This window comes from Cebus imitator, unplaced genomic scaffold (assembly GCF_001604975.1).
Source record: "Cebus imitator isolate Cc_AM_T3 unplaced genomic scaffold, Cebus_imitator-1.0 Scaffold478, whole genome shotgun sequence".
NCBI lineage: Eukaryota > Metazoa > Chordata > Mammalia > Primates > Cebidae > Cebus > Cebus imitator.
The window spans coordinates 1,505,007-1,516,250 of NW_016107793.1; the positions used below are offsets into that span (position 1 = coordinate 1,505,007).

The 11,244-nt window shown below is 44.0% G+C and overlaps 1 protein-coding gene across 8 annotated transcripts in view; it reads right to left on the bottom strand.

Annotated features, from left to right (window-relative positions):
* The window catches only part of FAM193B (family with sequence similarity 193 member B), a 29,473-nt gene extending 18,245 nt beyond the window's left edge, over nt 1-11,228 (bottom strand). For 2 of the 8 annotated variants that reach the window (XM_037732884.1, XM_017512882.2), the window contains exons 1-2: nt 9,390-11,228; nt 43-285 (exon numbers count right to left, since the gene is read on the bottom strand). Coding sequence is in view for 5 of the 8 variants with exons in the window: in XM_017512882.2 (XP_017368371.1) it covers nt 43-156 (114 nt within the window). In the remaining 3 variants the exon portion in view is untranslated. Of the gene's footprint in view, nt 1-42; nt 1,583-9,389 lie in introns of those variants that run through there. The other 6 variants (XM_017512886.2, XM_017512883.2, XM_017512888.2 and 3 more) reach the window with 4 other exon arrangements.
* Between the last annotated feature and the right edge of the window lie 16 nt (nt 11,229-11,244).

The window sequence follows — 11,244 nt, forward strand, 5'->3', positions numbered from 1 at the left end:
TGCCCTCCTGCATTTAGGTACCCCTTGTCAGCGGTTACCTACCGCCACTGCATGTTCTCGACCTGTCTGCCTTTCATCTTCTTCCATGCTCTTTCGGCAACTCTGGCAGACCCACAGAGGCATCTCGCCTAGGAGATTCTTGACGAGCTTTGGCATGAAGTCAGGGGGCAGCTTCTCACCCTGCAACACCAGTCCATTTTGAGAAGGGCCTTCTTCCCAGCCTTTGCGTTCCCGGTGACACAGCAGGCAGCAAGTCTGCACAGGCTGGCTGGAGACAGGGGGAACCTGTCCAACAGACAGAAACAGGGTTTCCCAGGAGGGGAAAAGCTCTCCTTCAAAATAATGGTAACAATAATTAGTAATGCCACTTATTACGTGCTGGGCACTGGGCTAGGCACTTTATAGACATAATTTAAATTTAGTCCTTGTAACAGCTCTGCAAACGAGGTGTTCTTATTCCCATTTTTTAGATGAAGAAACAGATTTCGAGAAGTTAAATGAGTTGCCCAAGGTTATAAAGCTAGTAAGTGGTTCAACCCTAGTGAGCCTGACTCCAAAGCTCATGCTCAAATGTCCTAATTCCCTGACATCCCCAAATCTTAAAGGTTAAAGAGAAGATGGCCCTTCCTTCTCTGGCATGACTGGGAGTGGCCACAATTCTTGGGCTGCCTTGTGTAGCTCAGGGACCAATCCCCAACTGGAAGGAAAGAATGCTTTTAGTCAATGGACAATTTAGGAGAATGTGAGGGTTTTCTGAAGAATCGCACAATTCCCTTAGGATCGCAGCACCATTTTGGAGGAGGGTTTTGTACAGCTAGTTAGAAAGCATCAACTCAACAGGAAATTGCGTCAGAGGGAAGGTAAGGCTCTGGTTGGTGCTCCTGAAAGGTAGTGAGTATGGTGAAAACAATCTAGGCTTTGCAATCAAACAGATATGCATTCTAATCCCTGCCTGACCACATATCGGCTGGGTGACCTTGAGCAAGTTATTTAACTTCTCTGGGCTCCAATTCCTACCTACCTTGCAGAGTTGTTGTGAGGATCATTACTGCATAGCAGGTAAAGTGTCTACCCTGTGTATGCCGATAGCACAGGCCCAATACAGTCATTATTTGGACTTTTATTTTTCCTACTATGACAAACTTGACTTAAAAATATAAATCTGTAGGTTTGCTTTCACACTGAGGGGTCCTGACTGGGAGACTGATTGCATTTAATGTCTCCAATTAACGGCTTCCTTATCCTGCAACTTTGTATCTGTCCCCACTTTGACAATGAGCTTGGCTGTGTCACTTTCTTGGGCCAATGGGATGTTAGCAAACAAGCTGCCAGCCATAAACTTGAAAAGTGTGTATACATTTCCACTTGTTTCCATGCATGGCTGGGCTTGCTCGTTCCTGTACCCTCTGCCATGGCCTGAGAGCAAGATCAGGCTAGCTGCTGGTGAGATGTGAGAGACTTGTGGAGAAAGCGAAGTCTTCCCAGCTGATCGGCCACCTGATCAGAGATACATGAGTGAGCCCAGATGAAAGCAGACTCCTGAGAGATAGAAAATGGTACTGTTGGCCGGGCACAGTGGCTCACACCTATAATCTCAGCACTTTGGGAGGCCAAGGTGGGTGGATCACAAGGTCAGGAGATCGAGACCATCCTAGCCAACAGAGTGAAACCTCGTCTCTACTAAAAATACAAAAATAAGCTGGGTGTGGTGGTGCATGCCTGTAGTCCCAGCTACTTTGGAGGCTGAGGCAGGAGAATCACTTGACCCAGGAGGTGGAGGCTGCAGTTAAGCTGAGAATGCGCCACTGCACTGTAGCCTGATGACAGAGTGAGACCCCATCTCAGTAAAAAAGAAAGAAAAAGAAGGTGGTATTGTTTTAAACCACTAGGTTTTAGAGGTGGTTTGTTACACAATGGTAGTTAACTGACATACCTTTCCAAACTTACCCAACACGGGGTAACATGTCTGTAGAGGCCTACAGGAATAATATCACCCTCATCCTACCAATAAGATAATGCCATCATTTTTCTCCCATGAAGTTACTTTCTCATAATTAGTTAGCATCAGGTTATCCTCAAATCTGTAATGTTACCATTACACTGACTTGGATCCTTAGTTTCTCAAAAAAGAAAGGAACCAAACAGTGGTACCAGGAGCATAATGAAACATTTCGGGAAATACAAGGAACTTAGAAGAGTATCAGAGAGACAGAAGTTTTACATGTGGAACTCACAAAAGACACAGCCTAAAGTCTCTGCCAAGGGAAAATTTCAATGAGCAAGACAGTTGTGTAATGGGAACTGCAGGATTGGAAGGCTGATAAGAAGGATGGTGTTCAGAGAAATTAAGGCAAAGAGGAAACTCCATAGCTACGAAGTGCCACAGTAACTCTAGATAGAGTTCCTTTTCCTGCCATGATGAGGACTACAAGGCAAGCACCAGGATGTGTAATTTTACTACAAGTTTCATTTCATTTGCATGCTAGGTTCAAAAGTCATTACATAAGATTAAAATCTTGTATAGTTATTCTTGAAATTCTTTATGTGACCTATATAAAGCACAATATACAGTCATCCCTTAGTACCCATGGGGAATCGGTTCCAGGACACCCCACAGATACCAAAATCTGCAGATGCTCAAACCTCTGAGATAAAATGGTGTTGTATTTGCGTATAAGCAATGCACACCCTCCCATAATCTCCAGATTACATATAATACTTTTCTTTTCTTTCTTTTTTTTGAGATGGAATTTCGGTCTTGTTGCCCAGGCTGGAGTGTAATAGCATGAGCTCAGCTCACTACAACCTCTGCCTCCTGGGTTCAAGTGATTCTCCTGCCTCAGGCCTCCTAAGTAGCTGGGATTACGGGTACTTGCCACCATGCTTGGCTAATTTTTGTATTTTTTTTTTTTTTTTTTGGAGACGGAGTTTCGCTCGTTACCCAGGCTGGAGTGCAATGGCGCGATCTCGGCTCACTGCAACCTCCGCCTCCTGGGTTCAAGCAATTTTCCTGCCTCAGCCTCCTGAGTAGCCGGGACTACAGGCATGCACCACCATGCCCAGCTAATTTTTTGTAGTTTTAGTAGAGACGGGGTTTCACCATATTGACCAGGATGGTCTCGATCTCTTGACCTTGTGATCCACCCGCCTCGGCCTCCCAAAGTGCTGGGATTACAGGCTTGAGCCACCACGCCCGGCCTAATTTTTGTATTTTTAGTAGAGATGGGGTTTCACCATGTTGGCCAGCATGGTCTTGAGCTCCTGGCCTCAGGTGATCCACCTGCCTCAGCCTCCCAAAGTGCTGGGATTACAGGCTTGAGCCACCACGTCCGGCCTAATTTTTGTATTTTTAGTAGAGATGGGGTTTCACCATGTTGGCCAGGAGTGAGCCACCACACCCAGACTACTTATAATACTTAATACAATGTAAATGCTATGTAAATAGCTGCTATACTATATTGTTTAGGAAATAATGACAAGGCAAAAAGTCTATAAATGTTCAGTATAGACACCACCATCCTTTTTTTTCCTTGAATATTTTCTGTCCACAATTGGTTGAATCCACAGATGTGGAGGGATGCTTGTACGTGGTTTTGTAGTTATGACCAATTAATTCAAATGTATAATACAATGTATGTGTGTTTTCTGTTTTTAAAAGCAAATACACAATTCTTATAAATTAAATATGTAACCACTGTGACTGCACTTAGTGCCGAAGTACTTGTAGAAACAACACTGGCTTTGGCATTAATCCTGGTTTCTGTCACTTACCAGGTGTATGATGCTGGGCTAGTTCTACTTACCCTCTCTGTTTGCTCATCTGTAAAATGGGATTAAGTCCTAATCTGTAGGGTCAGCTGTGAGAAATAAATGTGATAAAGCATCTAGTCCAGTGCTAGGCACATATATGTTGCTTAACAAATGGTATTAATCATTAACACAATATAAACAATAGAAGACAATAAATGGTCACTGCATTTTACACGAACGTGAGTCTACGTGATGAATCTAAGCTGACTTGTCAGAAATCTTAATCTACACTCTATGAAGTCATTCCCTAAATTCCCCAAATAATCTCTGCTGTTTTTATTTCATGCTTTTGCTAATGGGGATCCCTTGCTTAAAACCCACTTTCTTCTCATGTTTACCACTGAGTAGAAACTAATGGCCCAATTTAAGGCCAAACTCCTCCAGGCTTTCTCCTGCAGAGTCCCCTTGTAATTCACCTCTCCTTCTAGTACACTGTACGTTGGTTACAGTCGTGTGCCTTCTGTTTAATTTATTTACCTGTAACTTCTGTCCTTTCTACAAGAGGCTGGTACCAGGTCTAATTCCTGTCTGGATCCCTCACAGTGCAGCACAGTGCCTGGCTTGGGGCATGGGCTCAGCTGGGCATGTGGTAGCAAACTCAGATTTGTTTGGTGTCCCCGTGGCAATGTAGCTGGCAGGTAGCTCAATGAGACACTGCTTGAAATTACTGCTTCCTACAGAGAAAGGCCCATCTGTCCACCTGACCTCCAGAATGGTTCCAATCTCAACTGCATTAGAGTAAAAGACTGCATTCTTTAGGGATTACAATGAGATGCCCCCAGTTAATGGAAATAACATGGCTCTCCCTAGAGCCAAAGTGGTACACAAAATAAATGAGACTAGCCATCACTGGAAGTGAGTTTACAGGATAGGCTGTCTTCCTAGTTAAAGGAAGAAACACAGGGCCTGAAAAGCTAATTAACTTCTAACTGAAGCTGCCCACAGGATTGAGTGATACCACCTATGTTGCATAAAACTGCTCACAGGATTAAAAGCACTTAGCTCAAGGGATCCAGGCAGTAGGCATTCAATTTATTATCTAAGCCCCTTGGCCATTCTGTTCTAAGTCAACACTGAAGACTAGCTTATCCACTGTCCTCTTTGAGTGTGGTACACTTGAGTCTTTCCTTCAGGCCCAGGCAGTTTGAGAGGGCCACCCCTAAAGCTGATATCTTAATTCTAGGCCCTGGTGCCTGCCCTTGGGTACAATGCCTTGTGGAACTGGGAGCTTTTCTCTGCCATTTTCATCTTCATTTTAATTCCCAAAGGGTGACGAGAACCACAAGCCCTAGAGATGTTACATTTAGTCAGTATTGCCACTGGTTCCTTCAAGTTTTTGCTATGGCAGAGAACAGCTCTTGGTTCAGAGTTCCCTTTGACTGTGATCTGCTGCCATTTTCCAAATTCTGGCATTCATGACTCCTTATGCTCTGAAGAGTCAGTCAACCCAGACTTTCAACCAGCTGCTCCCAACCTGTATATATATATATATTTTTTAAAGTGTCTCGCTCTGTCGCCAGACTGGAGTGCAATGGTACGAACTCGGCTCACTGCAACCTCCGCCTCAAGTGATTCTGGTTCAACTACCTCAACCTCCTGGTTCAAGTGATTCTCCTACTTCAGCCTCCCGAGTAGCTGGGATTACAGGCATGCGCCACTGTGCCCAACTAATTTTTGTATTTTTAGTAGAGATAGGATTTCACCATGCTGGCCAGGATGCTCTGGAACTCCTGATGACCTTGTGATCCACCCGCCTCAGACTCCCAGAGTGCTGGGACCACAGGTGTGAGCCACAGCACCTGGCCCCAAGCTATATTTTTAACACCTGGTACAGTATTCAGACACAAAGAACATAATCAGTCAATGTTAATTGAATGAATGAAAAGTCCAACCATTTTTCTTCATCACAAAGGCTGATGGAACTGATTCTTGAATCCAGCAGCCCTGGGCAGCAGGTAATTATTCCTGCTCACCTCAGTTTAAATTTCAGAGCCTCTGAGGATACAGGTCTAGCCTTAGGCAAAAGATGAGGGAAGAAAAGTTCTGGGGTTCTACTGATTTTGGATCTCCTCAAAAAAGCTCCAAGATAATTTTTCTTCACTCTCTAAGCAAAACCAGAATCTCTAGAGAGTGTGAGATTACTCACAGGGGATCCATGCTGTAGCACGCACGTCCCCAGAGCAATGAAGTGGCCAAGTGAGCTCTAGGTCCACTCCAGGGCCTAGGGGGCTGGCATCTGCAGCCATTAAAACCATTATCTGTTCCCTTACCAAATCAAGCCCAAGACTTTTCCGTCTTAGCGTGAGAAGCATCAAGATAGTACATTCTAATGTTTCCTGGATAAAAGAGACAAAATCAAAGGAAGAGGAAGTGACTATGGGACACTATTTTTTAAATGAAAGAATGACTTATTTTTTAGACTTGGGTATTAGCAGACATTTTCTCAAAAAATGAACAACGAATAAAATGAGCCTGTCACTTCAAGAAAAACAACTGATAGTATTTGTGGTCAGTGATATAAAATGCAAGCTTTCAAGTGAACATTTGAGAATTTTGAAACTTGTATCTATCACGAGCTTGACAGCTTCCAAAGACTTTTCTGATGAAATTGGTGGCAATATTAACAAATGTTATCTTAGGCCAGGCGCGGTGGCTCACACTTGTAATCCCAGCGCTTTGGGAGGCTGAGGTGAGCAGATAATGAGGTCAGGAGTTCGAGACCAGCCCGGCCAACACAGCGAAACCCTGTCTCTACTAAAAATGCAAAAATTAGCTGGGTGTGGTGGCAGGCTCCTGTAATCCCAGCTACTCAGGCGCCTGAGGCAGGAGAATCTCTTGAACCTGGGAGGCGGAGGTTGCAGTGAGCCAAGATCGTGTCACTGCACTCCAGCCTGGGTGACAGAGCTAGACTCCATCTCAAAAAAATCAATCAATAAAAGGCCAGGCGTGGTGGCTCACGCCTGTAATCCCAGCACTTTGGGAGGCTGAGGCGGGCAGATCACAAGGTCAAGAGATTGAGATCATCCTGGCCAACATGGTGAAACCCCGTCTCCACTAAAAATATAAAAATTAGCCAGGCATGGTGGCGTGCACCTGTAGTCCCGGCTACTCGGGAGGTTGAGGCAGGAGAATCGCTTGAACCCGGGAGGTGGAGGTTGCAGTGAGCCGAGATTGTGACACTGTACTCCATCCAGCCTGGCAACAGAGTGAGATTCCGTCTCCGGGAAAAAAAAAAAAAAAAAAAAAAAGGTATCTTTTGGTATGGAAAACATTTGGAAGATATACAAAATTCAGTGAGCCTATTTTCCAAATGACCAAAGCATGATGGAGTCAAAGCACTGGATTGACCAATAGACTTTAACATAAATGAGTATGAAGACTTCACTGATAATGGGCTCAAATTCAAAACTGGAAATTATCTGGAAAGGCTACTGAAACACCCCTCCCCTTTTTAACTATATATTTGTGTGAAACTGGATTTTTTTCATATACTTCAATAACAACAATATATTGCAACAGACGGAATATAGAAGCATATATGAGAAGTCAGCCTTAGTCTATTAAGCCAGATGAAAAGACATTTGTAAAACTGTAAACAAGACCATTCTTCTAATTTTTTTTTTTTGAGATGAAATCTTGCTCTGTTACCCAGGCCAGAGTGTAGTGACGGGGTTCCACCATGTTGGCCATGCTGGTCTCGAACTCCTGACCTCAAGTGATCTGCCTGCCTCAGCCTCTCAAAGTGCTAGCATTAGAGGCATGAGCCACCACACCTGGCCATTCTTCTAATTTTGTTTTGGAAAATACAGTTTTCACTAAAAATTGTTATTTATGTTAACAAAACATTTAATACTGTCTCTCTTAAATGAATTAGTGATAAAATATTTTAAAACTTTCTCAGCTTTAATATTTAATTTGGTAAATATCAATAGATATAAACAACATAAACAAAAGCTCTTTGGGTTCCTCAATAATTTTTAGGAATACATAAGGGTCTCCTGAGGTTGGAGGATTGATTGCTCAAGCCCAAGTGGCAGAGGTTGCAGTGAGCCAAGATTGCACCACTGTACTCCAGCCTGGGTGACAGTGACAGCCTGTCTCAAAAAAGAAAAAAAAGATAGCTATTTGGGGCATGACTCTATTTTCTAGCTTGGCCTTTCTGTCCACAATTTTGGAATAACCCAGTGCCAGACCAAACAGCTGTCAAGGACTACTCTGAAGCTGGATTGAAATTCCAGCACTAAACCTGGCCTCATTCACCCCATGGATTCTTTTTCATCTCCAGAGTCTTTGTATGTTTATACAGGATTTCCCCAAGGCACATGCTGTATCTAACCAGCCGCCAGGCAAAAGGTCCCAAATTCTATTCTGAAATGGCCCATTAGAGCACTCTACTCTCAAGGCATCCAACTCCAAGAGCCTCTCTGTCACCAAGGCAGGCAGAGGACAACAGCAGCAGCTAAAATTCCCTTTCAGAAACAGAGAAATTACTAATCTTCAGCCTAGAAAAACTCACTGGCATAGTTATCTTCACTTACTCTTTCATTCATCCATTCATTCCCTCATTCAACATTTTCAGAGCCCCTACCTCCTGCCAATTGCACTAAGTGCTGGGAAACATCTACTCCTTGTAAATTCCTACTCATTCCCTAAGATTCTGGTTAAAAGTCAATGAAGCTTTTGCTGGTCAAGCTAAGCAGAACTGATTCTATTTAGTATAGCATCATTGAACTGTGCCATAGATGTATTATGTCTGTCCCTAAATCCCTGATAGAATGTGAGCTTTCTGGGAGCAGGGTATGGACCTTGGTCATTTAAACATGCCCAGGAACCTAGGCTTGGCTTGGGCCTGGCACATTGCAGGCATTCACTGAATAAATAAATGAATGCTTAAAGCCCATATGGCTCATGTCTCAGCTGTTCAACACAAAGGCAGAATTTAAAACAGTGCCAAACCAGTCCCTTTCCCAACATGCTATGAGTCACTCTGAGCCACTGATGAGAGGGCAATCAGTGAGAAGAATCTCAGACCATTCTAACGCTAACAAGAGCTAAGAGAGCTGACACAACCCCACCTCAGTGCCCAGGAGCTTTTATGCAAAATTCCATGCAGGCTGTGGGCTCAGGCCCTTCCAGGAGGTAGAACAGCTGTTTCACACTGTGTCAGGGGAGAATCCTTTCTGGTTCTACAAGCTCAGTTGGGAGTCTCTCTGACCCTAGTGACCTTAAACCTAAAACTTTCTCAGCTTTAATATCCCCACAAGGCTGGCTCAACCACTGAACTGCCTCCTGGGTGCAATCAGCCACAAGGAGGGCCCAAGCCGCTGATTTACCAGAATCTTCAGGTCAAATTGCCACTCTGCTACTCTAACCCCAGCACAGGTTACTCATGGAGGGGAGAAGAGCATGAACTTTGGGGATGAGACACACAGTTGAGTTCAAATCCCAGTTGTCATTTTCCATATGATCTGGAATATTACTCAATTTCTTTGAGCCTCAATTTCCTCATTTGTGAAATGGGAATAAAACTACATTTTACAGAGTTGTGAGGAAAGAAGGAAATAAATTATGTAAAGTACCTGGCCTGGGCCTGGCACAAAGTAGGTGCTCAATACCCGTTAGTTTCTTTCCTCTTCTGCCCTGGAAGAAATGACAGGGAAACTAAGTGAGACTTGCCCAAACCAAATTTATTTCTTGAAGCAAAGGACAGAGAACCCAGACAAATGACTTCAAGGCCTCTTTGAACCCCCAGCTCTATGTTTTCTGACTATAACTTCCTAATGAAACCTTCCATGTTTGCAGTTCTACCAGCCCCTTCTTTCTGCCTTAGTTTCCCCACATCACTTTTCAGAGTAGATACATCTACTTATAGCTCCCACTTGTGCTAAGCATGCTAAGAATGGAGGGGGAAATAAAGAGAGCTAATGGGCTTTGGGGAATGAAGGGGAGATGGACAGCATCATGTTGACCCACAGGCTGCACAACCGTGCAGCTACTGCGCTCAGAGCCACCCAGAGTTTGAAGGATGAAGGCAGGTGCATAGGCACAGAACCAAAGGCACAAACACAGGGCCCTTCCCAAGATGTAGCATGCCTCTCCTCAGTCCTTCTCTGCTTCTGCACATCCTGCCAAGAAGGACCAAATACATAAAGTAGTCACACCTTCACATATCCTGTTTCTTCTGCCTCTTTCTCCTCTTTTTTTTTTTTTTAGGCTGATTTGGGTGTTACATCCTCTTAAGTCCATAGGAAGAATGAACTTGGCTTTGCTCTGGGATACCCTAACACTTTTTTGTTTAAAAACATATCTCTAGAATAGAGCTGATCATATATATCCTAGTGGGTAAGATCTGTCCTCTCCACAATACTGTGAGCTTTTCAAGGGCAGAGCCTGTGTCCCACAAGTCACTATATTGCAGTCATTCAGCAGAGGCTGTAGCACAGAGTAGGCACAGGTTAGTGTTTGAATACACAATGGAAGATTGGCAGCTGGCGAATATCATTAATAGATCAGAACTGGGGGAGGGTTTTTTATTCTGTTTTAAACTAAGGTTGTTTCTATTCTTGCTTATGAGAAAGCTTCTCTCTGGGAAGCCTGTTGTCCCCAGGTCTCCTCAAAGAGCCCCGACACTCTCAATTCAGCAGCTCTCAGACCCAGCCAAATATTAGAGTCACTTGGGACAATTCAACAATAGATACCTGGGATCCAGACCTGGAGACTGATTCTGTAAGTCTGGGCTAGGGTCCAGCAAAGCACAGGGTATCTGATGATTATTAGGCTGGAGCAAGGGAGAGGTGGAATCAAGCAATCACAACTGTCTCTCCCACTGAGAATTACTTCCTCACACGCTATCAGAGAATGTACTGAAGCACACCATGTTCTCTTTCCTGCTTAAAACCTTTCACTGACTCCTAACCACCTACAGGATAAGGCCCAAACCTCTTGGCGTGGTTTTCAAGAACGCTGCTAGCCCCTTCAGCCTGATCTCTCCCCACTCTCCAAATCAGTGGTGCTTGCCCTGGGTCTTTGTATAAATTCCTTCCTTCATTTAGACTCCTTTCTCCCACCTTGTCCTCTGGAGAACTTCTATACAACCTTGAAGACTCAGCTCTGAGAAGCATTCTCTGACCCATCTTCCTCTAGGGTATGTCTTGGGTAACCCCAACACCAAATATCTACAATACTCGCAGCTACAACTTGTGTTAACCATACAGCACTTGTTAGACCCTAACATTAACCTTGTAAGACTGGATTGTCATTTTATACATGAAAAAACCAACCAAGAGGCTGAAACACTTCCAAAGGCTACTTAAATAGGGTCCAGGATTTTAACCTTTATTCAGAGGGAGCCGATGCTCTACCTCCTTATAGCATTACTGCAGTTACTATACACATATTCTCTAGACTATGAGCCCCTTGTGGTAAGGGACTATG